Below are 27,458 nucleotides of genomic sequence, written 5' to 3'. Positions count from 1 at the left end.
GTGTGAAGGGAATGCTCAAGGCTGATCTTTCTCTACTCGTTCACTACTTGCACTAGGAAGGCATAGGCACAAACACCCATCACTCCCCTTGACAAAAGGAAATAGGTTACTTCTCAGATCAGTGGGGATTACCGTTGCAGATGTATTTTCTTCCCATACTTCAAGAATTGGGTCTACCCGAGAAGACACATAAACTCCAGATTTTCTAAAAATGTTTTGGATCTTCTTAGGTATTATATGGAATTTTCTTCCCGATTCTCCCTGCAATGCAGAGAAGAGAGTTTACTTTTTATTTGGTCTTGAAATTAACTCTATTCTTTTAGGATGCATGCTTTCAAATCAACAATGTTCTTTAGGAATTACAGGATATTGACACATGAAAATCAAAATTATTAAATATAAAATATCTTCTTATATGCCTATTTACAACTTAATAGGATACCATCAAGAAGTTAAAATATTTATGCTAGCCTAGATTAAGAGAAAATCATTAACTGACAAACTTGACCTTGTTCTTGTTGAGACTAAGCTTAGTTCATTATCAGTCAATTATTCTGCTTCTAGTTTAAGATGATTATTAATATTAATGAGGCCCCTTCTAACAGTCTTACTCTTCCATTGTGGGGAATCACAAAATGCACAGTTTTCATTTACAAATAAATGGCAATTTAATTGCTAGCACTGTCCATACCATAGAACCGGTGAAACTGCTTTATAGAAACACAATTGTCCACTGAGTCACATTCAAAAATCATTAAATTGCCACTCTTCATTCACACAGCCCCTCACTATAGGGCTATAGGTTATATAGAAACAGGTTTCTTAACCTTGAGCAGCTCACAGTGATAAAGCAGCCTCGGACTGGATATGGAAATATCTAAGTAAAGCACTACAATATTTTAACTGTTTGAATGTGGCACAAAGAATATAAGTTTATATTATTTTAAAATCCATAAAGAAGAACTTAAATGGAAATATACAGTAATTGACTCCCTGCATCTAAAAATGCTGGATAATTGGGAAAAACACTTGTTGTTTTTCTAGATGAAGAGCTTTCAACATACCCTCATAGAATCAAATAGAAAATGCTCTATTCTCATAAGACAAACTTGATGAACATATTACAAACTGCTACATAGCCACAATTTCTCCTTAGTGTAAATACACATGAAATAGAGAAACCAAGGAGATGCTCTCATACAGGATCCTAAAATAGCAGTGTCCAAAGGTAGATAAAAATTGCATGCATTTTCCTGAGGGTAAAGTCACTTAGGAGATTCATGGATTATAGAAATGTCTGGACTTACTAAGAAGTACTTATTATATATAAGTATACAGTAGCTATCATCAGACACACCAGGAGAGATCATCATATCTCATTATAGATAGTCGTCAGTCAACATGTGGTTGCTGGGAATTGGATTCATCAAGACCTCTGGAAGAGCAATCAGTGCTCTTTTTTTTTGTTTTGTTTTGTTTTGTTTTTTTTTTTTTTTTTTTGGTTCTTTCAGTCAGTGCTCTTAACCACTGAGCCATCTCTCCAGCCCAGGAAAACCGATATGGGAGAGGGTGAGGGAAAAGGGATGGGGGCTCATGGACCGGAAACCAGGAAGGGGAAAAACATTGGAAAAGTAAGTAAAGAAATATATCTAATAAAAATTTTTTAAAAAAGAAATATTATGGTCTAGTAACAGTCACATTTTAAAATCAGTCGAACATGTAATCATTTCTGCAAACAATACTTGTCAAACATCAGACATCTTCTATTGTACGAGGACTGCGCTCAGTCTTCCACTCACTATGTCTTTTGAGTCCATTCTCTTATTGGCCACCACTACCCACAAGGACTTACTGCTCACTTGCAGTTTGTAGAAATCTCCACATCTACAATGTGGACTCCCTTGAACAATCTTTCCATACAAAACTGGGATAGTTACACTATTGCTGAATTGTAACAAAATTCATAAGAAAATTAAATTCACAAAGAAGAATTTTACCTTCACAGAGGAGGTAGAGCTGACATTATCCACATTCACACACCTAGGAACAAGAAAGGAGGGCTTGTCAGGGAGCCTTTAGAATAACAGCATGCAACATTCTTCCAACCTTGGTTTTGTGGCTCAATCCCTTCTTCATGAATAAGAAACCCAGGCAAACTATCCAGTAAACTTCAGGGGATTCTCTCTCACAACCTCCTGCCTCACCATAAGTGCCCCAGGATTCAGATGCACAAAAGATCCTCAAGACCTCATGTGGATTCTGAGAATCCAAACTTCCATTCTCAGAGACTCATGGCAAGCACTTTATCCACTGAATCATCTCCCTACCTAAGGATGTTTGTCCATAACTCATGCTGTGTGGGAGATAATTGTTCAGCTTGTGATTATAGAAGAAATAAAGAAGCTGAAATCGTAGTACACAGAGGCAAAGAGAATGTCAGGTTCTGAACATTATACTTTTTACAGATTAATTTATTGTAAAATGCACACATTCTTACCATGGTGATGTTCCTGTAAGTCTCTTACCAGCTTCTAAAGAGGGAAGCAAAATTTGTCACTAAACAACTATAGGAAACATGACAATAAGTACAAAGGCTAATATTTGTGACCCTATATCCTTTGGCACCATTTATGAAAAGCCTTTAAAGTGAATAATTATTGGTAAATAATAAATATATGCAAAAACCTTTCTTCCCATTTCCTAGTATATTTTAAAGACAAAGAGAAAATTTGATCAAAAGTTACTACTTATAAAAATTGTTGTGCAAATTACCTATGATCCTGATCACTATCAGACACAGAAATTATCATCTTAGCCTGAACTGTTGTCCCATAGTGAAGGGTTAAAAGGACAGCGTCATGTTGCCACTGCTGCTTTTTGCCTCTGGACTAGGGATGTTTGCAGCACTCTAGGTGAGCATGCTCATCTCGTACAGCAGTGAAAGGGGCTGCTACAAAGGTCGACTTGAACTTCCTTCACTGTAGGGGAACATTCATTGCTACCACCGGGAAGCACAGTCTCTGGTGACTGTCGTTGCAGCATAGTCAAATATAGGAGACCCAAAGACCTTTACAAAGTATTTCCAGCTGCAAGTGTGACAAAGCTCTTGAGAGATCAGTGTGTTACTGTAGTCGAGATCTTCTGAAGAAGATGTTAAGGGCCCTCAGATCTAGCATTGACCCCTAGCTCATTTCCATCAAAAAGAAGTTCAACATCAACTTCCATTGCCGGCCATGGCAAGAGCAACTGGAAAGACTTCCTTAGTAGTTATGCAACATGAATTATTACTCCAGAGAGAAGCATGAAAGAAACTTGCAGATAGAGCAGCAATCACACATAAAACATTTTAAAAATATATTTCCATATATAAACCGTAGAGTGTCTCAAGTTTCACTCTCTGGATAAAGCCTGCCCTCGAAAGATGCTTCAGAGAATGAACAACCCTAGTTCATTTCCTTTACAGTATGTAAAACTCCACTGCACACCCCTTGGCATTGCCCATGACCAGAGCAAGTTTTTGTCCTATCAACAAATGGGCTGAGAAAATGTCTCTATGGTGGACTGTATGCTCAGCATGTGTGGGGCCTCTTTCAGTCCTCGACAACACAAACAAAACTCCAGTGCTGAAATACATTTTAAAAAAAGACACCCACATTATGATAATTCTGTTTCCCTCAGGGTTATGTGAAGAGGGTCATTTAGGTTCCTCTACACTATTCTCTGGCTGGCTCTCTCCAAAGTAGGTATGAGAGATGCTGTGGTGTAGGTTGCTGAAAGGAGAAATTCTGTGGTGCTTCTCCCACTGTTGGAATCTAATCTTATTCAGACTCAATCAAGGGAGCATTCAGTGCTGTGTACTGGAGAATGATGTGGTTTTTCAACCTTCCATCTACTGTGCCAATGTTTTTTTTTTTTTACTGGAAATTATGTCTTGCAGCATATAAATCAAGTATCACTATATCTTTTGCTAATTAATAGAACTACAGGGAAAAGGTGCGGTCAGAGTAGCCCATATGGAGGCTGCTTTCATTGAATGCTAAGAATATCAGTTTTCCCAGGAGCGGCAGGACACCTGCCTGAGACAACGCCGGAACCTGAAAGAAACAGACCGGAAAAACAGTTCTCTGCACCCAAATCCCGTGGGAGGGAGACCTAAACCTTCAGAGAGGCAGACAAGCCTGGGAAACCAGAAGAGACTGCTGCCTGCACGCACATCTCGGACGCCAGAGGAAAAAGCCAAAGACCATCTGGAACCCTGGTGCACTGAAGCTCCCGGAAGGGGCGGCCCAGGTCTTCCTGGTTGCTGCCGCTGCAGAGAGCCCCTGGGCAGCACCCCACGAGCGAACTTGAGCCTCAGGACCACAGGTAAGACCAAATATTCTGCTGCAAGAAAGCTGCCTGGTGAACTCAAGACACAGGCCCAAAGGAACAGCTGAAGACCTGTAGAGAGGAAAAACTACACGCCTGAAAGCAGAACACTCTGTCCCCATAACTGACTGAAAGAGAGGAAAACAGGTCTACAGCACTCCTGACACACAGGCTTATAGGACAGTCTAGCCACTGTCAGAAATAGCAGAACAAAGTAACACTAGAGATAATCTGATGGCGAGAGTCAAGCGCAGGAACCCAAGCAACAGAAACCAAGACTACATGCCATCATCGGAGCCCAATTCTCCCACCAAAACAAACATGGAATATCCAAACACACCACAAAAGCAAGATCTAGTTTCAAAATCATATTTGATCATGATGCTGGAGGACTTCAAGAAAGACATGAACACACTTAGGGAAACACAGGAAAACATTAATAAACAAGTAGAAGCCTACAGAGAGGAATCGCAAAAATCCCTGAAAGAATTCCAGGAAAACACAATCAAACAGTTGAAGGAATTAAAAATGGAAATAGAAGCAATCAAGAAAGAACACATGGAAACAACCCTGGATATAGAAAACCATAAGAAGAGACAAGGAGCTGTAGATACAAGCTTTACCAACAGAATACAAGAGATGGAAGAGAGAATCTCAGGAGCAGAAGATTCCATAGAAATCATTGACTCAACTGTCAAAGATAATGTAAAGCGGAAAAAGCTACTGGTCCAAAACATATAGGAAATCCAGGACTCAATGAGAAGATCAAACCTAAGGATAATAGGTATAGAAGAGAGTGAAGACTCCCAGCTGAAAGGACCAGTAAATATCTTCAACAAAATCATAGAAGAAAACTTCCCTAACCTAAAAAAAGAGATACCCATAGACATACAAGAAGCCTACAGAACTCCAAATACATTGGACCAGAAAAGAAACACCTCCCGTCACATAATTGTCAAAACACCAAACGCACAAAATAAAGAAAGAATATTAAAAGCAGTAAGGGAAAAAGATCAAGTAACATATAAAGGGAGACCTATCAGAATCACACCAGACTTCTCGCCAGAAACTATGAAGGCCAGAAGATCCTGGACTGATGTCATACAGACCCTAAGAGAACACAAATGCCAGCCCAGGTTACTGAATCCAGCAAAACTCTCAATTAACATTGATGGAGAAACAAGATATTCCATGACAAAACCAAATTTACACAATATCTTTCTACAAATCCTGCACTACAAAGGATAATAAATGGTAAAGCCCAACATAAGGAGGCAAGCTATACCCTAGAAGAAGCAAGAAACTAATCGTCTTGGCAACAAAACAAAGAGAATGAAAGCACACAAACATAACCTCACATCCAAATATGAATATAAAGGGAAACAATAATCACTATTCCTTAATAATTCTCAATATCAATGGCCTCAACTCCCCAATAAAAAGACATAGATTAACAAACTGGATACGCAACGAGGACCCTGCATTCTGCTGCCTACAGGAAACACACCTCAGAGACAAAGACAGACACTACCTCAGAGTGAAAGGCTGGAAAACCACTTTCCAAGCAAATGGTCAGAAGAAGCAAGCTGGAGTAGCCATTCTAATATCAAATAAAATCAATTTCCAACTAAAAGTCATCAAAAAAGATAAGGAAGGACACTTCATATTCATCAAAGGAAAAATCCACCAAGATGAACTCTCAATCCTAAATATCTATGCCCCAAATACAAGGGCACCTACATATGTAAAAGAAACCTTACTAAAGCTCAAAACACACATTGCACCTCACACAATAATAGTGGGAGATTTCAACACCCCACTCTCATCAATGGACAGATCATGGAAACAGAAATTAAACAGTGATGTCGACAGACTAAGAGAAGTCATGAGCCAAATGACTTAACGGATATTTATAGAACATTCTATCCTAAAGCAAAAGGATATACCTTCTTCTCAGCTCCTCATGGTACTTTCTCCAAAATTGACCATATAATTGGTCAAAAAACGGGCCTCAACAGGTACAGAAAGATAGAAATAATCCCATGCGTGCTATCGGACCACCACGGCCTAAAACTGGTCTTCAATAACAATAAGGGAAGAATGCCCACATATACGTGGAAATTGAACAATGCTCTACTCAATGATAACCTGGTCAAGGAAGAAATAAAGAAAGAAATTAAAAACTTTTTAGAATTTAATGAAAATGAAGATACAATATACTCAAACTTATGGGACACAATGAAAGCTGTGCTAAGAGGAAAACTCATAGCGCTGAGTGCCTGCAGAAAGAAACAGGAAAGAGGATATGTCAGCAGCTTGACAGCACACCTAAAATCTCTAGAACAAAAAGAAGCAAATACACCCAGGAGGAGCAGAAGGCAGGAAATAATCAAACTCAGAGATGAAATCAACCAAGTAGAAACAAAAAGGACCATAGAAAGAATCAACAGAACCAAAAGTTGGTTCTTTGAGAAAATCAACAAGATAGATAAACCCTTAGCCAGACTAACGAGAGGACACAGAGAGTGCGTCCAAATAACAAAATCAGAAATGAAAAGGGAGACATAACTACAGATTCAGAGGAAATTCAAAAAATCATCAGATCTTACTATAAAAACCTATATTCAACAAAATTTGAAAATCTTCAGGAAATGGACAATTTCCTAGACAGATACCAGGTACCGAAGTTAAATCAGGAACAGATAAACCAGTTAAACAACCCCATAACTCCTAAGGAAATAGAAGCAGTCATTAAAGGTCTCCCAACCAAAAAGAGTCCAGGTCCAGACGGGTTTAGTGCAGAATTCTATCAAACCTTCATAGAAGACCTCATACCAATATTATCCAAACTATTCCACAAAATTGAAACAGATGGAGCCCTACCGAATTCCTTCTACGAAGCCACAATTACTCTTATACCTAAACCACACAAAGACACAACAAAGAAAGAGAACTTCAGACCAATTTCCCTTATGAATATCGACGCAAAAATACTCAATAAAATTCTGGCAAACCGAATTCAAGAGCACATCAAAACAATCATCCACCATGATCAGGTAGGCTTCATCCCAGGCATGCAGGGATGGTTTAATATACGGAAAACCATCAACGTGATCCATTCTATAAACAAACTGAAAGAACAGAACCACATGATCATTTCATTAGATGCTGAGAAAGCATTTGACAAAATTCAACACCCCTTCATGATAAAAGTCTGGGAAAGAATAGGAATTCAAGGCCCATACCTAAACATAGTAAAAGCCATATACAGCAAACCAGTTGCTAACATTAAACTAAATGGAGAGAACCTTGAAGCAATCCCACTAAAATCAGGGACTAGACAAGGCTGCCCACTCTCTCCCTACTTATTCAATATAGTTCTTGAATTTCTAGACAGAGCAATCAGACAACAAAAGGAGATCAAAGGGATACAGATTGGAATAGAAGAAGTCAAAATATCACTATTTGCAGATGATATGATAGTACATTTAAGTGATCCCAAAAGTTCCACCAGAGAACTACTAAAGCTAATAAACAACTTCAGTAAAGTGGCTGGGTATAAAATTAACTCAAATAAAGCAGTAGCCTTCCTCTACACAAAAGAGAAACAACCGAGAAAGAAATTAGGGAAACAACACCCTTCATAATAGACCCAAATAATATAAGGTACCTCAGTGTGACTTTAACCAAGCAAGTAAAAGATCTGTACAATAAGAACTTCAAGACTCTGAAGAAAGAAATTGAAGAAGACCTCAGAAGATGGAAAGATCTCCCATGCTCATGGATTGGCAGGATTAATATAGTAAAAATGGTCATCTTACCAAAAGCGATCTACAGATTCAATGCAATCCCCATCAAAATAACAATCCAATTCTTCAAAGAGTTAGACAGAACAATTTGCAAATTCATCTGGAATAACCAAAAACCCAGGATAGCTAAAACTATCCTCAACAATAAAAGGACTTCAGGGGGAATCACTATCCCTGAACTCAAGCAGTATTACAGAGCAATAGTGATAAAAACTGCATGGTATTGGTACAGAGACAGACAGATAGAACAATGGAACAGAACTGAAGACCCAGAAATGAACCCACACACCTATGGGCACTTGATTTTTGACAAAGGAGCCAAAACCATCCAATGGAAAAAAGATAGCATTTTCAGCAAATGGTGCTGGTTCAACTGGAGGTCAACATGTAGAAGAATGCAGATTGATCCATGCTTATCACCCTGTACAAAGTTTAAGTCCAAGTGGATCAAGGACCTCCACATCAAACCTGATACACTCAAACTAATAGAAGAAAAACTAGGGAAGCATCTGGAACACATAGGCACTGGAAAAAGTTTCCTGAACAAAACACCAAAGGCTTATGCTCTAAGATCAAGAATCGACAAATGGGATCTCATAAAACTGCAAAGCTTCTGTAAGGCAAAGGACACTGTGGTTCGACAAATCGGCAACCAACAGATTGGGAAAAGATCTTTACCAATCCTACAACAGATAGAGACCTTATATCCAAAATAAACAAAGAACTCAAGAAGTTAGACCGCAGGGAGACAAATAACCCTATTAAAAAATGGGGTTCAGAGCTAAACAAAGAACTCACAGCTGAGGAATGCCGAATGGCTGAGAAACACCTAAAGAAATGCTCAACATCTTTATTCATAAGGGAAATGCAAATCAAAACAACCCTGAGATTTCACCTCACACCAGTGAGAATGGCTAAGATCAAAAAGTCAGGTGACAGCAGATGCTGGCAAGGATGCAGAGAAAGAGGAACACTCCTCCATTGTTGGTGGGATTGCAGACTGGTACAACCAATCTGGAAATCAGTCTGGAGGATCCTCAGAAAATTGGACATTGAACTGCCTGAGGATCCAGCTATACCTCTCTTGGGCATATACCCAAAAGATGCCGCAACATATAAAAAAGACACGTGCTCCACTACATTCATAGCAGCCTTATTTATAATACCCAGAAGCTGGAAAGAACCCAGATGCCCTTCAACAGAGGAATGGATACAGAAAATGTGGTACATCTACACAATGGAATATTACTCAGCTATCAAAAACAATGCCTTTGTGAAATTCATAGGCAAATGGTTGGAACTGGAAAATATCATCCTGAGTGAGCTAACCCAATCACAGAAAAACACATATGGTGTGCACTCATTGATAAGTGGATATTAGCCCAAATGCTTGAATTACCCTAGATGCATAGAACACATGAAACTCAAGATGGATGATCAAAATGTGAATAATTCACTCCTTCTTTGAAAGGGGAACAAGAATGCCCTTGGCAGGGAATAGAGAGGCAAAGATTAAAACAGAGACTGAAGTAACACCCATTAAGAGCCTGCCCCACATGTGGCCCATACATATACAGCCACCGAATTAGACAAGATGGATGAAGCAAAGAAGTGCAGACCGTCAGGATACGGATGTAGATCTCTCCTGAGAGACACAGCCAGAATACAGCAAATACAGAGGTGAATGCCAGCAGCAAACCACTGAACTGAGAACAGGACCCCCGTTGAAGGAATCAGAGAAAGGACGGAAAGAGATTGAAGGGGATGAGATGCCATATGAACAACAATGCCAAGCAACCAGAGCTTCCAGGGACTAAGCCACTACCTAAAGACTATACATGGACTGACCATGGACTCCGACCTCATAGGTAGCAATGAATGGCCTAGTAAGAGCACCAGTGGAAGGGGAAGCCCTGGGTCCTGCGAAGACTGAACCCCCAGTGAACGTGATTGTTGGGGGGAGGGCGGCAATAGGGGAGGAATGGGAGGGGAACATCCATAAAGAAGGGGAGTGGGAGGGGCCACGGAGATTTTGGCCCGGAAACTGGGAAAGGGAATAACACTTGAAGTGTAAATAAGAAATACATAAGTTAATAAAAAAAAGAAAGTGATGTATACTTTCAAAATGGCATATTATCCCACTATTACAAACAAAGGCAGAATGAATTTTGCAGGTAAATCAATGGAACTTGAGAATATCCTCCGGAGTCCAAACAGGACATGTATGTTATGTACTCACTTATAGATGGTTATTGGCCAAAAATACAGACACCATGTTTTTATCCACAGACGCAGAAAAGCTACACAAGAAGGAATGCACAAGTGAGGATGCCTGAATCTCACTTAAAGGAGTGCATAAAGCAGTCCTAAGAGGAAGACGGAGGGAGTGAACTGAATAGAGAAGAGATACGGAGGGCTATGGGATGGGTTTGGAATCAGGTGTGGGTAAGGAAGAGGAGAGATGGATGGATGGTCCTGAAAGTGAATGGAAATCTGCAACTGACAAGGGTGAAGTTTTTTTTTTTAATGAAAAAAGACAATGTGGGATACTATTCACCTACTAAAGACAAAGACATAATGACCTTTGCAGGTGAATGAATAGAACTTGAGAATATCTTCCTGAGTGACATAACCCAGACCCAAAAGACATGGATGGCGTATACTCACTTCTAAGTGGATATTAGCAATAAAGTACAGGATATCACTACTATACTCAGGACCAAAAGAAGATGAAGAAGAAAGGACCAAGAGAGGATTTTGAATCTAACTTAGAACATACCGGAAAATAATCAGAGGAGGCAGAGGAAGGAAAGAACTAGGTGGGAGTGGGTAAATTTGAGACAACTGAGTGTTTCAGGATCCGGTCTGGGGAGATACAGGGGAGATGGCTTGACAGCCATGAAAATGAATGGATAGCTGCAGCTGGCAGGGGTGGAGATGTCAAAAAAATTCACTTGGTCATCACATTAGATGCTGATAAAGCCGTTGATAAAATCAAGCACCCCTTCATGTTAAAAGTCTTAGAGACCTCAGTGATCAAATTTGCATACCTGAACCAGCCAATAAACACTAACAACTTATATGCAGAGAAACTTAAAACCAGAGAGTAAGCAAAGCTGCCCACATACAAAAGAGACCTCACAAAATCTACCAAAGAACTCCAACACCAAAGGTGATAAACCCTTACAGAAAAGTGTCTGAACAAGATTAACTCAAAAAACCAGCAGCCCTTCCTCATGCAACAGTTAAAAGGGATAAGAAAAATTTAGTCAAGCAAAACCCTTTACAGTAACCACAGATAACATTAAATACCCCAGTACAACTCTAATCAAGCTACTTAAAGACCTGCCTGTCAAAAACTTTATGTCTCTGAAAAAGGAATTAACAGGACATCTGAAGATGGAAAGATCTCCTATACTACAGATGGATAGGATTAACAAGGTGAAAATGGCCATCTTACAAAAAGCATCTTCACAGTCAATGCATTTTTCTTCAAAATTGCAAGACCATTATTTACAGACCTTGAAAGAGCAATTTTTTAAAAAACAAAAAACCCATGATAGCTGACAGATAGATAGATGATAGATAGATGATAGATACATAGATAGATAGATAGATAGATAGATAGATAGATAGATAGATATCTTGAATAATTAAATAATTTTTGGAGGTATCATCATCCCTGATATCAAGACATATCACAGAGCAATCATAACAAAAGCTGTATAGAATTAGTATAGAAACAAAAAGTTGAACGATGGAATCAAATCAAAGAAAAAACACACATACCTACCAACACATGATTTTGACAAAGGCAAAACCACACAATGGGGAAAATAGGAAAGTTTCTTCAACAAATGGTGCAGGTGTAACTGTATGTCTGCATGAAGAAGAATGCAAATAGATCTGTATTTCTCAACCTGCACAAAACTCAAGTTCATGTGGATGAAAGACCTTGACATTGAAGCAGAAACTTCAATATACTGAGGACATCGGTACAGTAGACAATTTCCTGAACAGCACACCACTGTCCCAGCCTCTGAGATCAACGATTGATAAATGGGGACTCACAAAACTTAAAAACCTTTGTAAAGCAAAGGACACCATCAAAAGGACAAAAGAGAAGCCTACATTTTGGGAAAAGATCGTCATCAGTCTTACACTTCCAGAGAAATAATGGTTAAAATATATAAAATGCCCAAAAAGTTAGACAGCAATAAACCAATCTGAATATGGGGTACAGTGGTAAACGGAGCATTCCCAGCCGAGGATGCTCAGGAGGCCGAGAGACATCAAATGCTCATCTTCAGTCATCACTGAATGCAGATCAGAAGGACCCTGAGTCCATCCTACACCAGTCAGAGCAGCCAGAATCAAAACCTCAAGTGACAGCCATGCTGACAAGGATATTGAGCAAAGGGAACATTCCTCCATTGTTGGTGGGAGAGACATTAAAATCCCTTTTCTTTTTTCTTTTTCTTTTTTTCAGAGCTGGGGACCGAACCCAGGGCCTTGCGCTTGCTAGGCAAGTGCTCTACCACTGAGCTAAATCCCCAACCCCTAAAATCCCTTTTGAAAAGCAATTTGGCGGGTTTTTTTTCCAAAAATTTTGAAATAGTTTTTACCTTAAGACACAACTATGTCAATCATGGGCATATACCCCAAACTTGCTCCACCATACCACCCAAGCACACTTGCTTAACTATGTTCATAAAACCTCTCCTTGTAATAGCCATGGACAGGAGACAACTGAAAAACTGATTAAGGAAATGTGGTATATTTGCACAATGAAATAATCCTCGGCTATGAAAAACATGGAATTTGAGAAAATTGCAGGCAAATGGATGGGATTGGCAAACATCATATTGGATGAGGTAACTGAAACCGAGAAGGACAGGCATGGTATGTACTCACTTAAAGTTGAGGACCTTAGCAGCCATAAATTACAGAATAACCAGGCCACAGTGCACAGACCTAAAGAAGCTAAGTAATGAGGGCCCAAGGGAAGATGCGTGAATCTCACTCAGGAGGGAAAATGAAATAGATATCAGGATTCGATTGAGGGAGGGAAATTTGTGGGAGATGGGGAAGGGAACTAAGGTGCAGAGCAGGTGTGGTGTGGGAGCTGGGACAGAAGATACCAGTGGAGATGCATCTCTGTGGTGAAACAAAGACCAGGAACCATGGGGGCTCTTAGCAGTCTATCTATGGAGCTGAGACTTGCAGAGCCTACTAGCAGCAGGTGATATGCAGCTTTCAGTGGTCACCTTCTGTACATAGGGGAGACTTCCAGGAGAAGGAGGAGAACACCAAAGCACTCAGAAAAACATCAACCCAAAATTTATCCTACCACCAAGATATGCAGGTTAAAATGGAACGGACATTAAGGAGATACCAAACCAATAACTGGACCAACTTGAGACCCACCCTGTGGGAGAGAGCCAGTCTTTGACTCCATTAATGATATTTTGCTATGCTTGCAGACAGAAGCCTTGGATAATTCTTCTGAGAGTCTTCATCAAGCCCTGGATAGAAACAGATGTACACACCCACAGCCAAATAAATATCAGGTGGAGGTTGGGGCGTCTTGTGAAAGAGTTGGGGGAAGGATATTGAATTCAAAGGAGGACAGTGCCATTGAAGGTTCAGAAACACAACAAGAAAACCTACAGATTAACCAACAGGGGCCCATGAGGGCTCACAGGGACTGAACCACCTATCAAAGAGCACGTCAGGGCTGCACATAGACCCCATATTCAGAGGTAGCAGACGTGCAGCTTCACGTGCTCTTCATGTGGACTCCTGGTTTACTGAAGTGAGGGCAGGTTCTCATTCTGTTGCCTGCATTTGGATTCCTTTCTGCTAGCTGGGCTGCCTTGTGTGGTCACAGTAGGAGAGGAGCTAAAATGTCCGCACTATTTTATCTAGGGTGAATAAGACCAGCTACAATATAGTAAATTTATATATGATATAAAAATCTTACCTTCCAAAAATCTTACATGCTTCACTTCTTTTTTATGTGCTGGTGTTCTTGCACTGTGGCATAGATTTATAAGTTATGGTTATTTTACTATTCATAAGAAAAACATTTAGTGAGCATTTGAAGCCCTTTATATTTCAGTCCCCTGTATCTTAGTTTAGATGTTCACAAACAATGTTTTTTGAAACCGGATCTCACTATGTAGCCATGCTGGTCTGAAACCCACCCCATAGACCATGTTGTACTTAACTCACAAAGGTCTGTGTGTCTCCTACCTCCCACAGTCTGGGATGTAATTCATGGGACTACAGGTCTAGCCAAACAATTTTGAATTTATTTTTCAGCAATTCACTATGACTGTTGACTGGTATCCTTGCGACTTTCTCAAGAGAAAACATGAGGCATGGTTAGCTTTTAAATAGAACACAAACTAAAAGGCTTAAGCATGCATACACACAATCAGTCAATCAATCTCTCTCTCTCTCTCTCTCTCTCTCTCTCTCTCTCTCTCTCTCTCTCTCTGACTCTCTGTCTCTCTCTGTCTCTCTCTCTGTCTCTCTCTGTCTCTCTCTCTGTCTCTCTCTCTGTCTCTCTCTCTGTCTCTCTCTCTGTCTCTCTCTCTCTCTCTCTCTCTCTCTCTCTCTCTCTCTCTCTCTCTCTCCTCCCTCCCTCTTAAAAACTCTAAAGAGAATATTTGCCTTGCTCAGGGATGTATGGCAGTAGACTCTTAGGGAACACTAGGAGGAAAGATTCCAGGTCTGCAAGGAGATAAGTACTCCAGAGGACAAACAACAAAGTGAAATAACCTGGACGCCTGGGGCTCTCAGAGACTGAACCACCAACCACAGAACATACACGGGCTGGACTCACACCTTCCCACTCATATGTAGCAGAAGAGCATCTAGGTTTTCATATGGGTCCCAGTCAACTGGGATGGGGCCTATCAAAAAGCTGTTGCTTATACATGGGATACCTCCTTCTAGCTGAGTTGCATTGTCTGACCTTGGAGAGAGAGGAAGTGTCTACCCTTGCAGAGACTTGAAGTGCCAGGGTGTGGGGATACATAGTGGATCCATGACTGCTCGGAGGTGAAGGGGAAGGGGAACCGGAAAGGACTGTGGAATAGGGAGACTGAGACAGGGTCAGTGAGTTTGATGTAAAATGAATAAGAAAAAATAAAATTAAATATTTCAAAGAGCATTAAGTTTTGAAAGGAGAGTGAGCTCTCTCTAGAAAGGCTCACCTTAAAGCACAGATCTGTTGTCTGGAAATAATGGCTCAACATAAACATTAGGTAAACATGTGTACTAAACAGGGAATTTCAGCATAATAATTTTATTTCATATGGAAGGGAATATAGCTTTGTAAGATCAATTTTTTTAGAGCTAAACATTCACAAAATCTAGGAGAAGATTTATAATTCTAAAATACCAGAATATGTGGAAGGAAATGAACTATTTATATATCCACATTAAAAGCTCCATCTGAAATGTGACACAAAAATGTCTTGGACTGCAATATCACCAACATTGCTAGTTAATTACGGGATGAAAGTTTACCGAACACCTCCTAGCAAAAGGTAGTTTTCTACTGCATTGGACATTTCAAACAGATCATTAGGAAACACTATTTATTACCTGTGATTATGTAACATATAATTCTAAAGATATGGCTTATACTGTCATTTTGAAGATCAGAAATTATAAAATTTCAGACTCAGGGACTGGGGGTGTTTATTCATGGTAGAACATTTGCCAATGACACACATGACCTTTAATTCAGTGGCAAACTGTGTCAAAATAAAAAATACTGAAGTGGACCAACAGCTGATCTAGCTTATTCTTTGTCTTGGTTCATGACTCACGAACTGAACTACTGAGCTATGTAGCACTCCTGGTACTGCTGTTCTTTTGTTGTGTTGGAACAGTCTCTTTTCTAGCTCATATTTCGTGTGTAATAAGCTTTCTAAATATTTCTCTGAGTTTTTCAAATCATTTAATATCATATTAATATTCCTGACTTAAGCAATTCTCACCATCAAGAACAACACTAAGATTGTAGAAGAGAAGAAACTGTACCTGTTTGACACTTGCACGGCCTGTGCATCTGCACTCATTGATTCTAAGAAGTTTATCATTTCAGTCTGATTTTCATATGTTGCAAGTTGCAGTGGTGTCAAGCCATACTGTAAAGAAAACAATATTACATTTTATAAAACAACTTGTTTCTCAACTGAAAGTTCATCACAGATTTTGTGAACATAAACACACACTGTACTGAGTCACAAGGCATCATTTTTCCTACAACACCTGCTGTGCTTTCCACACACAGCTCTCTTCTTCCCTTTGACACATCTTTTGTCTACACAACACTGCATATGAACACCAATCCCTTCCAGAATTTTCCCCAAACACTCAATGGTTCCAATCTTCTTAGCTCCAAAGACTAGGACCTCCATGGACACAACCCCAAAATATAAAGTTTGGTATGCCCCTGTTGAAGGAGTGTGCTCAAGAGGTATCTGGAGCAGAGTTTCTCAATCTGCACTCCAAATATATTTCTTTTCTAAACTAAAAATTATCTCCCAAGGGCAATAGCATCTTCTATGAATACCAAAACTTTTGAAAATCATAAAAATGTTTTGTATATTTTCTCAATGATCAGATTTTCTAATTTGCCTGACACCTCTCTCCTTTCCCAGTCTGCCCTCATCCCTGAGCCAAACATACATCAATACCTTCTTAGCAGCAACCCAGTTCTATATATTCTATAATCATTAAACTTGAAATGTATTTCTTTTTCTTGTTGGTGTAGATGTGATGTGATGTGTGTGTGTCTGTGTGTGTGTGTTTCTGTGTGTGTCTGTGTGTGTCTGTGTGTGTCTGTGTGTAATCCTAAAGCCTATAATCTTGAATTTCAAACTTAAAGTCAACGCTGAGACAAAATATGCTATTCTGTGGGTTTTTTGGCACTAATTATAAATACACACACACACACACATATTTAAAGAGAAAAAGCGTTCCTCTGAACACATTCAGTGAGAATGCTTGAGGTTCTGCATGTAGAAAATAGGTCTGAGCGTCCCAGCTAGAAGTAGCTAGAAGTGCATTGGGAATGAAGTTGAATGACCTTTACCTCTGTTTTGGCTTCAATATCTACGTTGTACTCCAGGAGCATCTTTACAATTGCTATGCTGCCCCTGGAAATGGCATGGTGAAAGGCTGTATTCCCACTGTAATCCATCAAATTTGGATTAGCATTGTGCCTGAGCAATACACAAACACAATGTGTGTTGTCCCGCTGCGCAGCCTGTGGAAATTGTACAAAGAAATACATCTTCACTTCAAGGAAGCCAAGGGAGACATTTCTACAATGGCACTGAATAGTTTCTCTGAAATCAGACAGAGTTTTAGTTATTCATATTTTCCCTCCATTTTGACACAAGGTCTTCTTAAATACTCCAGGCTTGACTCATTTAATGATCTCCCCACCACATCTTTTTCCAAGTGGTAGAATTAAGGGGTTCTACCAACCCACCTAGATGTCCTAAGCACTCAGGTCTGTGCTGGTTGGCTGTCACAATGCAGAGATTGCTTGTTTGCTTAGATTTTGTTCTTTTTGCCAATGTGATACATGCTTAATACACCTGGAAAGATCCTCACTTGAGGAATTGGACGGGCCTCTGGGGCACTGTGTGGACTATTTTTTTTTTATTAAGACAGAAGTAGGAAAGCCCAAGGTCTTGTGGTAGGGGCATGCCTGAGTTCAAAGTTGTATAAAAAAAAGCTGAGCAAACCTGGGTAAAAGCCATGGAAAGCTGCATTCTCCCCTGATCTCTAGTTTAGTTCTTCCCCCCAGTTCCTGATTTGAGTTCTTGACCAGGTTTCCCATGAGGATCAACTGGGATGAATAAATGTAAGCTAAATAACCTTTTCCTTCCTGAGTAAGTTTTGGTCTGTGTTTTCTCACAACAACAGAAACCAAACAAGGACACCTCTAATCCATTTCATACCAAAACAGATGGCCAATAGCTACCTTAATCAACGGTGTGCAGCCTTCATCATCCTGGATGTTAATGTTGGACTTATTTTCTAATAACAGTGTCACTACATCTGGATGGTTGTGGGCACTCGCATAATGCAGCGATGTCCTGCAAATTGAAAACACATTTAGCAACATCTCTGAATTCCCAGTAAGACTATCATCACCTGTAAGTACTACATAATATGAAGGTGATTTCTATCTGATGGAAGAAAGTAACTACAATGTTCTTATTTATTGAGGTCTACTCGAATGTTCATTTATTGTGCTAGGGATATGGTACATGACTCTTCCTATTTAAGGCAGGTGTTCTATCCTGACCTTCTTCGCTGCTCAAAGCAGCCTGTCTGAATCCTAGAAAAGTTCCCAAATTGATCTCAGCTTGAATTTAAATCATACTCTAATATCTGGAACTTACTAGTTACTCCTCGGTATTTTCAGGAGCTCCATGACTCCATGTCCCCATCCAAGGGATGAACATTAAACATATCTGAATAGGGGCTACTCTGATGTTTCAGTTCGAATGGGGAAGAAATCTGCTACAACACTACAAGCATTTCCAGCTCCTGAGAGCTCAGCATTTCCTGATCATGGTAATGATTTCTCTTCCTAGTGATAACAAACAGAACTATTCTGTGAGAGAAAAACAGGATTTTATCAGCAGTACACATAAAAAAATTCATATAAAAGAAGTTTACATTTCTTAATCCTCCTATCTTATCCATTGTGGTTACCTTCATTTTCATTCACATTTTACCCTCTCTAAGAATGGAAGGTCATTTATCCTTTTTATTATTTTACAACTATAATTAGCAATACTTTTAGCACTTTACAAAATTAAAGGTAATTATCATGCAACCCATTGTGGCCTACATTAAACAAAATATGTCACAATCAACAGGTAAGTGGCAATTTTACCGGTCACTTGCATCTATGTACATTTTTAACAGTGAACAAAATATAAGCTCTCAGTCCTCAATACTTTCTTTTATTTTTATTTTCACATTTCATTTTTTATGCCCATATGTAACACTTCTATACTCGGTATAGAAACCAGGACCTCATGCTTTGCCGTATATTGATCAATGTGCCCATGGACTCACACCAAAATCAGGTAAATATTGCTACAAGGTAATAACCTATGGTGGCATAGCTGCCTTGCTTGAGATTCATAGAGTTTCAGTAAAATGAAAGGAGGGTTCCAAAGAGTAATGTTCATTTCATGTTATATTTAAATTTATAGAATGTAAGGAAGCTTGACTGGGCAGAGAAATGAAGTTTTACAAATGGGAAGATCTTGAGAGATATTAGAATGTGTATTCTACACAGGGGATATCTAAGTTACATGTGGGGAATAAATGGACTGACAGAATGAAAAATTACCATTGGACAATTCAGTGTTTTTAAAGAAAATATTCAATGAACAGAAGAATATTTTAAAACTAAACTTCATTCTTGTATTCTTTATATGAAGCTCCACCTTAAAGACTAATTAACATCTTAGAATAACAAAATGATCAAGAAGCATGTGAACTAGGGAAAATATGCTGGTGTGTCATCGATTCCCCTTCAACCATAAAGACAGGATATAAGAATGAGGTGCTAACCTTTAAAAGTCTTGGAAAAATCAGGAATTCAAAGCTTACTATAAACATAGGAAAAGCAATATACAGCAAACCAATAGCCTACATCAAACTAAATTGAGAGAAAGTTGAAGGAATACCACTAAAATCAGGGAGTAGTCAAGGATGCCCCCTTAAACAAATTCAGCAAAGTGGCTGGATACAAAATTAACTCAAACAAATCAGTAGCCTTTCTCTATTCAAAGGATGAATAGGCTAAGAAAGGAATTAGGGAAACAACACCTTCAGAATAATCACAAATAAAATAAAATAACCCAGTGTGACTCTAACCAAGCAAGTGAAAATCCTGTTCGGTAAGAACTTCAAGTCTCTGAAGAAAGAATAGAAGATCTCATAAGATGGAAAGATCTCCCATTCTCACAGATTGGCAGGATTAACATTATAAAATTGGCCATCTGTCCAAAAGCAATCTACTGATTCGACGCAATCTCCATCAAAATTCTAACTCCATTCCCCATGGAGGTAGAAAGAGCGATTTGGAAATTCACTTGCATTAACAAAAAAACAGGATCCTGAGAACTATACTCAACAAGAAAAAAAATTCTGGGGGAATCACCCTCCCTAACCTTAAGCTGTATTACAGAGCAATAGTGATAAAAATGTTATGATACTGGTACAGCGATAGGCAAGTAGATCAATGGAATAGAATAGGAGACCCAGAAATGAACCCATACACCTACCTATGGTCACTTGATTTTTAACAAAAGAACTAAAACCATCTAGTGTGTAAAAGATAGCTTTTTCAACAACTGGTGCTGAATCAACTGGCACTCAGCATGTAGACTGCAAATCAAACCTTTCTTATCACCCTGTACACAGTTAAAATCCAAGCAAATCAAGGATCTCCATATAAAACCAGATATACTCAACTTAGAAGAAAACATGGGGAAGAGCCTAGAATACATGAGCCTGGAATACTTGGGAAAATTTCCTGAACAGAACAGCAATAGTTTATTCTCCAAGATCAAGAATCAACAAATGGGACCTCATCAAATTGCAAAGCTTCTGTAAGGCAAAGAGTACTGTCATTAGAAAACAATGGCTACTAACAGATTGGAAAAGATTTTTATGAATCCTACATCTGATAGAAGGCTTACATCCAATATACACATAGAATTCAAATAGTTGGACTCCAGAGAATCAAATTACTCTATTACAAAATGGGGAACAGAGCTAAACAAAGAATTCTCAATTGAGGAATATCAAATGGCCAAAAAGAACCTAAAGGACTGGTCAACATCTTTAGTCATCAGAGAAAATGCAAATCAGTACCACCCTGTGATTCAACGCCACACCAGTCAGAATGGCTAAGATCAAAACTCAGGCAACAGAGGTAGGCGAGGATTTGGAGAAGGAGGAACACTCCTCCTTTGTAGGTGGGAGAGCAAGCTGGGACAACTCTGGAAATCTGTTTGGAGGACCCAGCTTTACACACTCCTGTGCATATACACAAAAAGGGCTCCAACATAAAACAAAGAAACATATTCCATTACATTCACAACAGCCTTATTTACAATAGCCAGGAGCTGGAGAGAACCCAGATATCCGTTCATCTAAAGAGTTCACATGGATGACCCCTGGCTTCAACTGCATATGTAGCAGAGGATGGCCTTGTTGGGCACCAATAAGAGGAGAAGCTCGTGGTACTGCCAAGGCTCTAGCCCCAGTGGAACGGAATGCTAAGGCAGGGAATCCGGAAGGGGTGGGCAAACGAGTGGGGGTGAACCCTCATATAAGAGGAGGAGGGACGATGAGCAAGGGGGTTCATGGTAAGAACCCACACACACACAGAGAAAAAGGAATGAGGGGCTGGGGTAGTTGTTAAAACTCAATTGGTAAAGCATTTGTCCTGAAAACCTGACTGCTGATCTTGGGATAAGGGGATCCACAAAGCTCACTTGCCTACAAGTGTGAGGATCAGTGTGCTCCAAGACAGTAAATAAAGCACACCATGGACTTGCTTGAGTGGAGTCTCCAGAACAGAGGGACGATGGGTTGGAACCCACAGGGAGGCCTGCTTGCCTGAGCTCAGGCCTTAGAACCCCATGGTGGTACAACATAACTAGCAGTCGACATTGTCTCTGACCACCACACCCTAAGCTCCACACGTGTGGGGCACAGGAAGTGAGATGAGGACAATCTCTGTCCTTCACATGTGTATCGATGTAAAAACAACAGTACAGAAGGTGATTACATGGGAGCATGGTCACAGTTCCAGTTCTAAATGTCTTTGATCCATTATTATTTTATACTATATTATTATATTGTATCATATACATTATATTATATTATACATTATTATATTGCATCATATTATGTATTAAGAAAGTCGTCATAGAATCAGGGGGAGTGGGAAGTGGGATGGAAGAGGCAGGACAGGACATAACATTGAAATGTAAATGTATGAACTATCTAATAAAAATGAAAAAACAGAAAACAACAACAACAAAGAAGAAAGAAAATCTAGATAGGGGTCTTGGCAATAACAGCTCTAGTTTTGTTTAGTAGAGAACTCAGTTTGATTGCTAAGACACACAGGGCAGCTCACAACTGTCTATAGCTGCAGTTCCAGGGGATCCTGCACCAGGTTCTATCACAATGGTACACAGAAAATACACAGAGGCAAAACAACGGTATTTATGTGTGTGAGTGTGTGTGTCTTTTTGTATGTTTACAAAATGTAAGGGTTAACATAAGAATAAAATTATGTAGTTTCATTAAGGCCTAGGAGCTGCTGTTCCACAGTGTGGAGGTCTCATACGACTAAGAGCATTTAGCAGGTATAAAACCCAGGGGTCCCCAGTGAAAATGAGCCTATGTATGACCACTCTCTACCCTCAGATTGTAGCCCTGGAAGTTGATTTGTCTTCCTCCTTAGCCCTGAGTGTCCCTAACAGTTCCTACCCTCCTCCTTTTACTCCCCTCATCAATTTGAAGCCCCATTACCTGCCCCTCCAATCAGATTCATCCACATGATGATGACACTCATGGATCATACTTTCAATTTTCTCCACGTCCCCAACACAGGCCGCTGTTTGTAATCGACCCACGGGATCATACCCGATCAGATAGAGGGGAAATTTCGTCGTTTTCTTTTGACGCAGGCATCCAAAACCAGGACAGGAGCGCCACAGACGGGTGTACCAGCGTCCCCTTCTGGGGAACTTCAATGCCAGAGCATCATATTCAAAATCTTCCTCCATTATGGAGCGCTAGGGCCGCCCAGGACCTTCTTACTCTCTCTTCCCTCCCATTTAGCTAATCTCCACCTCCCAAATTATACGATAAGAGTTTGCTAAAATCACCAATTCTTGCCAAAGAAGTGTAGGCAAGACCTGCTCGTTCAGGGTTAACTGAACTATACTTCATCACCTAGTAACACAGCTGCACTGGCACCACCATAGTGACATGCTCTGAGCTCACAATGGAGCTGGCTTACGGACTGTACCCTATGCTTATGCTCCATGTGTGCCCCCCTCAGACTCCACTGTTAGGAGCCCAGCCCCCTCAGTGCTTGTTCAAAGCTCTGTCAATGTTGACGCTGAAGTAGATCTATTTGCATGGCCTTCAAAGGGAGTACTGAGGGCAGTTAGGGCAGCCATTGCAATCTGTAACCCTAAGACTGGCCTGATGGACCTAAAAAAATCATCCTGATTTGGCAAACCCAGACCCAAAACAACAAACATTTCATGTGTCTGCTGTTAAGGATGTTAGGTTTTAAGTATCTGATATGAGAACTACAATCTGGATAACCACACAGGATTCCTGACTATCTACTAGGGAACTAGGGAGCAGAAGAATATCGCCCCAGGAAGAGGAAGGAGTGTATAGTGTTGGGAAGAGATAAAAGCTAGAATAGGAGGGGTTAATGAGAGGGAACCGGGAGAAATGGGTAGAGGCAAAGGGTACACACTTCTACCTCCCTCGCATTTTTCAAGCCCCATTACCCTCCTTTCATATTCATCAACATGATGTTGACTGGAGTTGATCACTCTCTCCAGTGTATCCTGGTCACCTGCTGGCTGCATGTTGGAATGGGCATACAGATTCATACTTGATAAGGAAGAGGGTCAGTTTCTTTTTCTTAACCAGGCACCCACAGCCCTGGCATGCAAGCCTAGGTAAAGTAGGAAATAAGGGGAGGGACAACAAACACTAAAGTCCCTTTGAAAAAATTAAATGGAAATCTGCTACTCTATTAGCTTCCTATATGTATGGAATACATATGGAGCCAAAAACTAACATGACACGAGGCTCCACTTAGACATCTTGTGCCACCAAGTTACAAATCCAGCAACAGGAATGGGTGACAACCTGTTGAGTCATTATCCAAAGGGTCCTATAGAAAACCTTGACCATCACAAGCCAGTGCCAAGACTATTGGTTGCTCTACACAATCTGATGTTCAGGACTGACTTCTGAAGATAACATTTCTGTCATCACGGGGGGGGGGGGGATAGGTTGAGCCGGGGTCTAACTAGACTCTTCACACTACTAACCAGAGTTCATAATACTGGAAGGTAACCTGTCTGCTACTGGAGGGCAAAGGTAATCCTCAACATCAGTCAGCTTCAAACCCTGAAACCTACAGTAACACCTACAAAGAAGCTCAAAGGCATCTTCAAATCTAATTATAGGCGATCTAGAACTCTCATATCTTCACAGGCCCAGACATACATATAGTGCACACACAGACACGTAGGCAAAACATTCATACATGTGAAAGAAGCATTATCTTTCAATAATAACATGTTTACAGGTATGTAATACACTTATGCAGCAAATTCATCTTTTTCAAGTATATAATCTAGGAGTGCATTCTTACTATGTCATTAAATTATGCATCCCTTATACTATTGGTTTTAAAAATATTTTAAGTTTGAGAAAACTCTGTGGCCATTAGAAGGTACTCTTTATTCCTCCAGATCCTACCCCCTATCAACTTGTTAGGCACCAGCTCAGCCTATCCCTCTTTAATGACAGAAGTGTTACTTTAAGTATAGGAACTTAAGATCAGGATGTGTAGAGCACACCATAGCCCATGATGTGCCTGGGTTTCATGGATGCTTTGAGTTAAGGAGTAAACTGGCTGCAATCCAATCTAACATTTGGTCTCATTCGGTTGGTTTTTGGTGTAGATGTTGTCGTCGTTGTTGTTGTCGTTGTTGTTGTTGCTGCTGCTGCTGCTGCTGCTGTTGCTTCTGACATTGTTTGATAGATTGATTGGTTTTTTGGTGTCTGGTTTTTTGAGGTTTTTGTTTGTTTAAGTGATTCCTTGTGTGAGTGATTGGTTGATTTTCAAGAAAGTTTGTCTCTGCCCACCCCCTTTCTCTCTCTCTCTCTCTTTCCCTCTCTCTCTCCCTCTCTCTCTCTCTCTCTCTGTCTGTGTGTGTGTGTGTGTGTGTGTGTGTGTGTGTGTGTGTGTGTGTGTGTGTGTGTTTGAGTGTGTGTAGCTCTGGCTCTCCTGAATCTACCTCTGTAGACTAGGCTGGCCCCAAACTCGTGAAAATCTACATGCCTCTGCTTCCTGAGTGCTGGGATAAATTTCTATGCCCCCACGAACCAGGTCATTTTGCGTATTTAACAAAAATGAAGTCATCTAATATAGAAATATCCCCTTTCTTGGTCATTAAATAATAGCTTCTTTTATCATAAGATACTGTCAATGCCTCTGTCCATCTCTAGAGACTAGTCCATTGTATCAATATGATAAACTCTGTTTACCCATTCATCATGCTGGACCATTTGGGGTTCTCTCTTTTGTCTTTTACACTTAGCAGGGCAATTATACATCAATCACAAAAAAATGAGCTTCAGACTTGCCCTCAGGACAATGTGATGGAGAAGATACCTCTACTGTGATTCACTTTTCCCAGATTATATCCACATTTTGTAGAGTTGCTTAAAATCAACCAGCATCCTAGCCTCCAAGGCTCCAGTGCTGCTGTTGAGCAGAGTCAGAGAGGATGGAAGAGTGAATTTTGGGGGCATTCCTGTAAAACTAGGTCTTCCGGATGGAACAAATGCTAGCAGTCATGAGTCCAATACAGGGGCCTTTGCTGAAAACACCCCACACAGAATGGGGCATCCTAATTCCATCAGGTACTGGAAGGAGCTCCTGAAGTTTTAAAGGGTACCAGTTGAAGACTGGTTTTCACTTGAAAAATACACTAAAAAGCTACTGATGTAATAAAGAGTATAGAAACTTGTGGCTTTCACTTAGAACATTTTAATGGGAAACTTTTTTTTAATTAACTTGAGTATTTCTTATATACATTTCGAATGTTATTCCCTTTCCTGGTTTCCAGGAAAACATCCCCCTAATCCCTGCCCCTCCCCTTCTTTATGGGTGTTCCCCTCCCCATCCTCCCCCCATTGCCGCCCTCCCCCCAACAATCTAGTTCACTGGGGGTTCAGTCTTAGCAGGATCCAGGGCTTCCCCTTCCACTGGTGCTCTTACAAGGATATTCTTAATGGGAAACTCTTAATTAAAAGGCAAACAGTTTAGGTCAACACTCATAGGATGAGTCACTAGGACTAGCAGCAGAGTCCTTGACAAGAGGGAGTCCTACTTAGCAATCTCATGATAAACCCTCACAAATCAGAGGCCCACTGCTCTCCTTGGACTGTTTTACTAACAGTGCTGTGCTGGCTTTCTTTTACAACTTTACAGCGTACGCAGACCAGACTCCATAAATTGTCATGTCTGCAAACGTCATCTGCTGTTCGTGACGTCACTTTATCTCTGAAAAAAACTGAGCTTCACTAAGGATCACCTTGGACATGGATACATCTACTGTCATGGTATTGGCCTGCTGCCTGCCCGATGGCAAAGAAGGACAAATGAGTCACCTCCAGGACACTGCAGTCACAGAGACATGGATTCTCCTTGATCAAGGTTCCAATCTCCTGGATTGCATCATCTGGTAAATGCGTGAGAAGTATTTGTTCTTTTCACACATAAAATCCTGTTCACCAAAATCAGTGAGTGCACAGTGCACCCTTCAGGTGCAGACCTGACCTATTAGACTGAGAATAAATTTTAACAAACATCCATGCTCAGTGGAATCCAAACATCACATCTGTCTTCCCAAGTGGAGGATATTTATACTCATTAAATTGCAGAAATTACTAAAATACCTAAATACTGAAGGGAAACACAGGGTGGCTGGTGCCATTGTGCTGTCTTTAGGTGATGCTCCCACAGGTCCTCTGAATGCACGAAAGGGAAAGTACTGACCTCTACCTTCATCCACTCAGCAATTCCTTGTTTGAATCCTATTGACTTCTTAGTATTACTTCTCAGATTCCATGTTGTTTTTTCTTCTCTTTTACTAGTTACTTGGTATTATGTCGGTAAGTCACTCACTACAGTAATCTATCACCCCAATCTCTTAGAATCTCTACGTTTATTTGCTATAGAGATAATGAAGTCTTGAGGGAGAGATGTAAAGGAGTCATACCATTTAAAATGGAGTTACCACCTTCTCTGTACACTTTCCAGGTTGGGGTCTCTGTGTTAGTGTCTATAGCCTACAAGAAGATGATGCTTTTCTAACGAGGGTTCCAAACACAGATCTATAGCTATGACAGTCATTTCATTGATACGGATAAGAG

General features: G+C 40.2%; 1 protein-coding gene across 1 annotated transcript; it reads right to left on the bottom strand.

Annotated features, from left to right (window-relative positions):
• Potem (POTE ankyrin domain family member M) lies at window positions 1–24,267 on the bottom strand. The gene is made up of 8 exons (XM_063275939.1): window positions 22,788–24,267; window positions 18,193–18,307; window positions 17,293–17,466; window positions 16,236–16,342; window positions 14,161–14,213; window positions 2,498–2,531; window positions 1,998–2,040; window positions 1–261 (listed from the first exon to the last, which is right to left on the bottom strand). The coding sequence occupies exons 1-8, from the start codon at window positions 23,042–23,044 to the stop codon at window positions 16–18; spliced, it is 1,029 nt and encodes a 342-aa protein (XP_063132009.1). The 5' UTR covers window positions 23,045–24,267; the 3' UTR covers window positions 1–15.
• Window positions 24,268–27,458: the final 3,191 nt, after the last annotated feature.

The sequence above is a fragment of the Rattus norvegicus genome, chromosome 16 (genome assembly GCF_036323735.1).
Source record: "Rattus norvegicus strain BN/NHsdMcwi chromosome 16, GRCr8, whole genome shotgun sequence".
Lineage (NCBI taxonomy): Eukaryota > Metazoa > Chordata > Mammalia > Rodentia > Muridae > Rattus > Rattus norvegicus.
Note: the sequence above shows the minus strand (reverse complement) of the source record. Positions and strands in the feature narration are given on the sequence as shown.

Excerpts from the sequence above, each read along its gene's own strand:
- Potem (XM_063275939.1), bottom strand. The coding sequence starts at position 23,044 with ATGGAGGAAGATTTTGAATATGATGCTCTGGCATTGAAGTTCCCCAGA. Across the intron at positions 17,467-18,192 it reads GCTGCACACCGTTGATTAAG|GCTGCGCAGCGGGACAACAC; the intron begins GTAGCTATTGGC and ends CAATTTCCACAG. Across the intron at positions 14,214-16,235 it reads GCCGTGCAAGTGTCAAACAG|TGCAAGAACACCAGCACATA; the intron begins GTACAGTTTCTT and ends TCTATGCCACAG.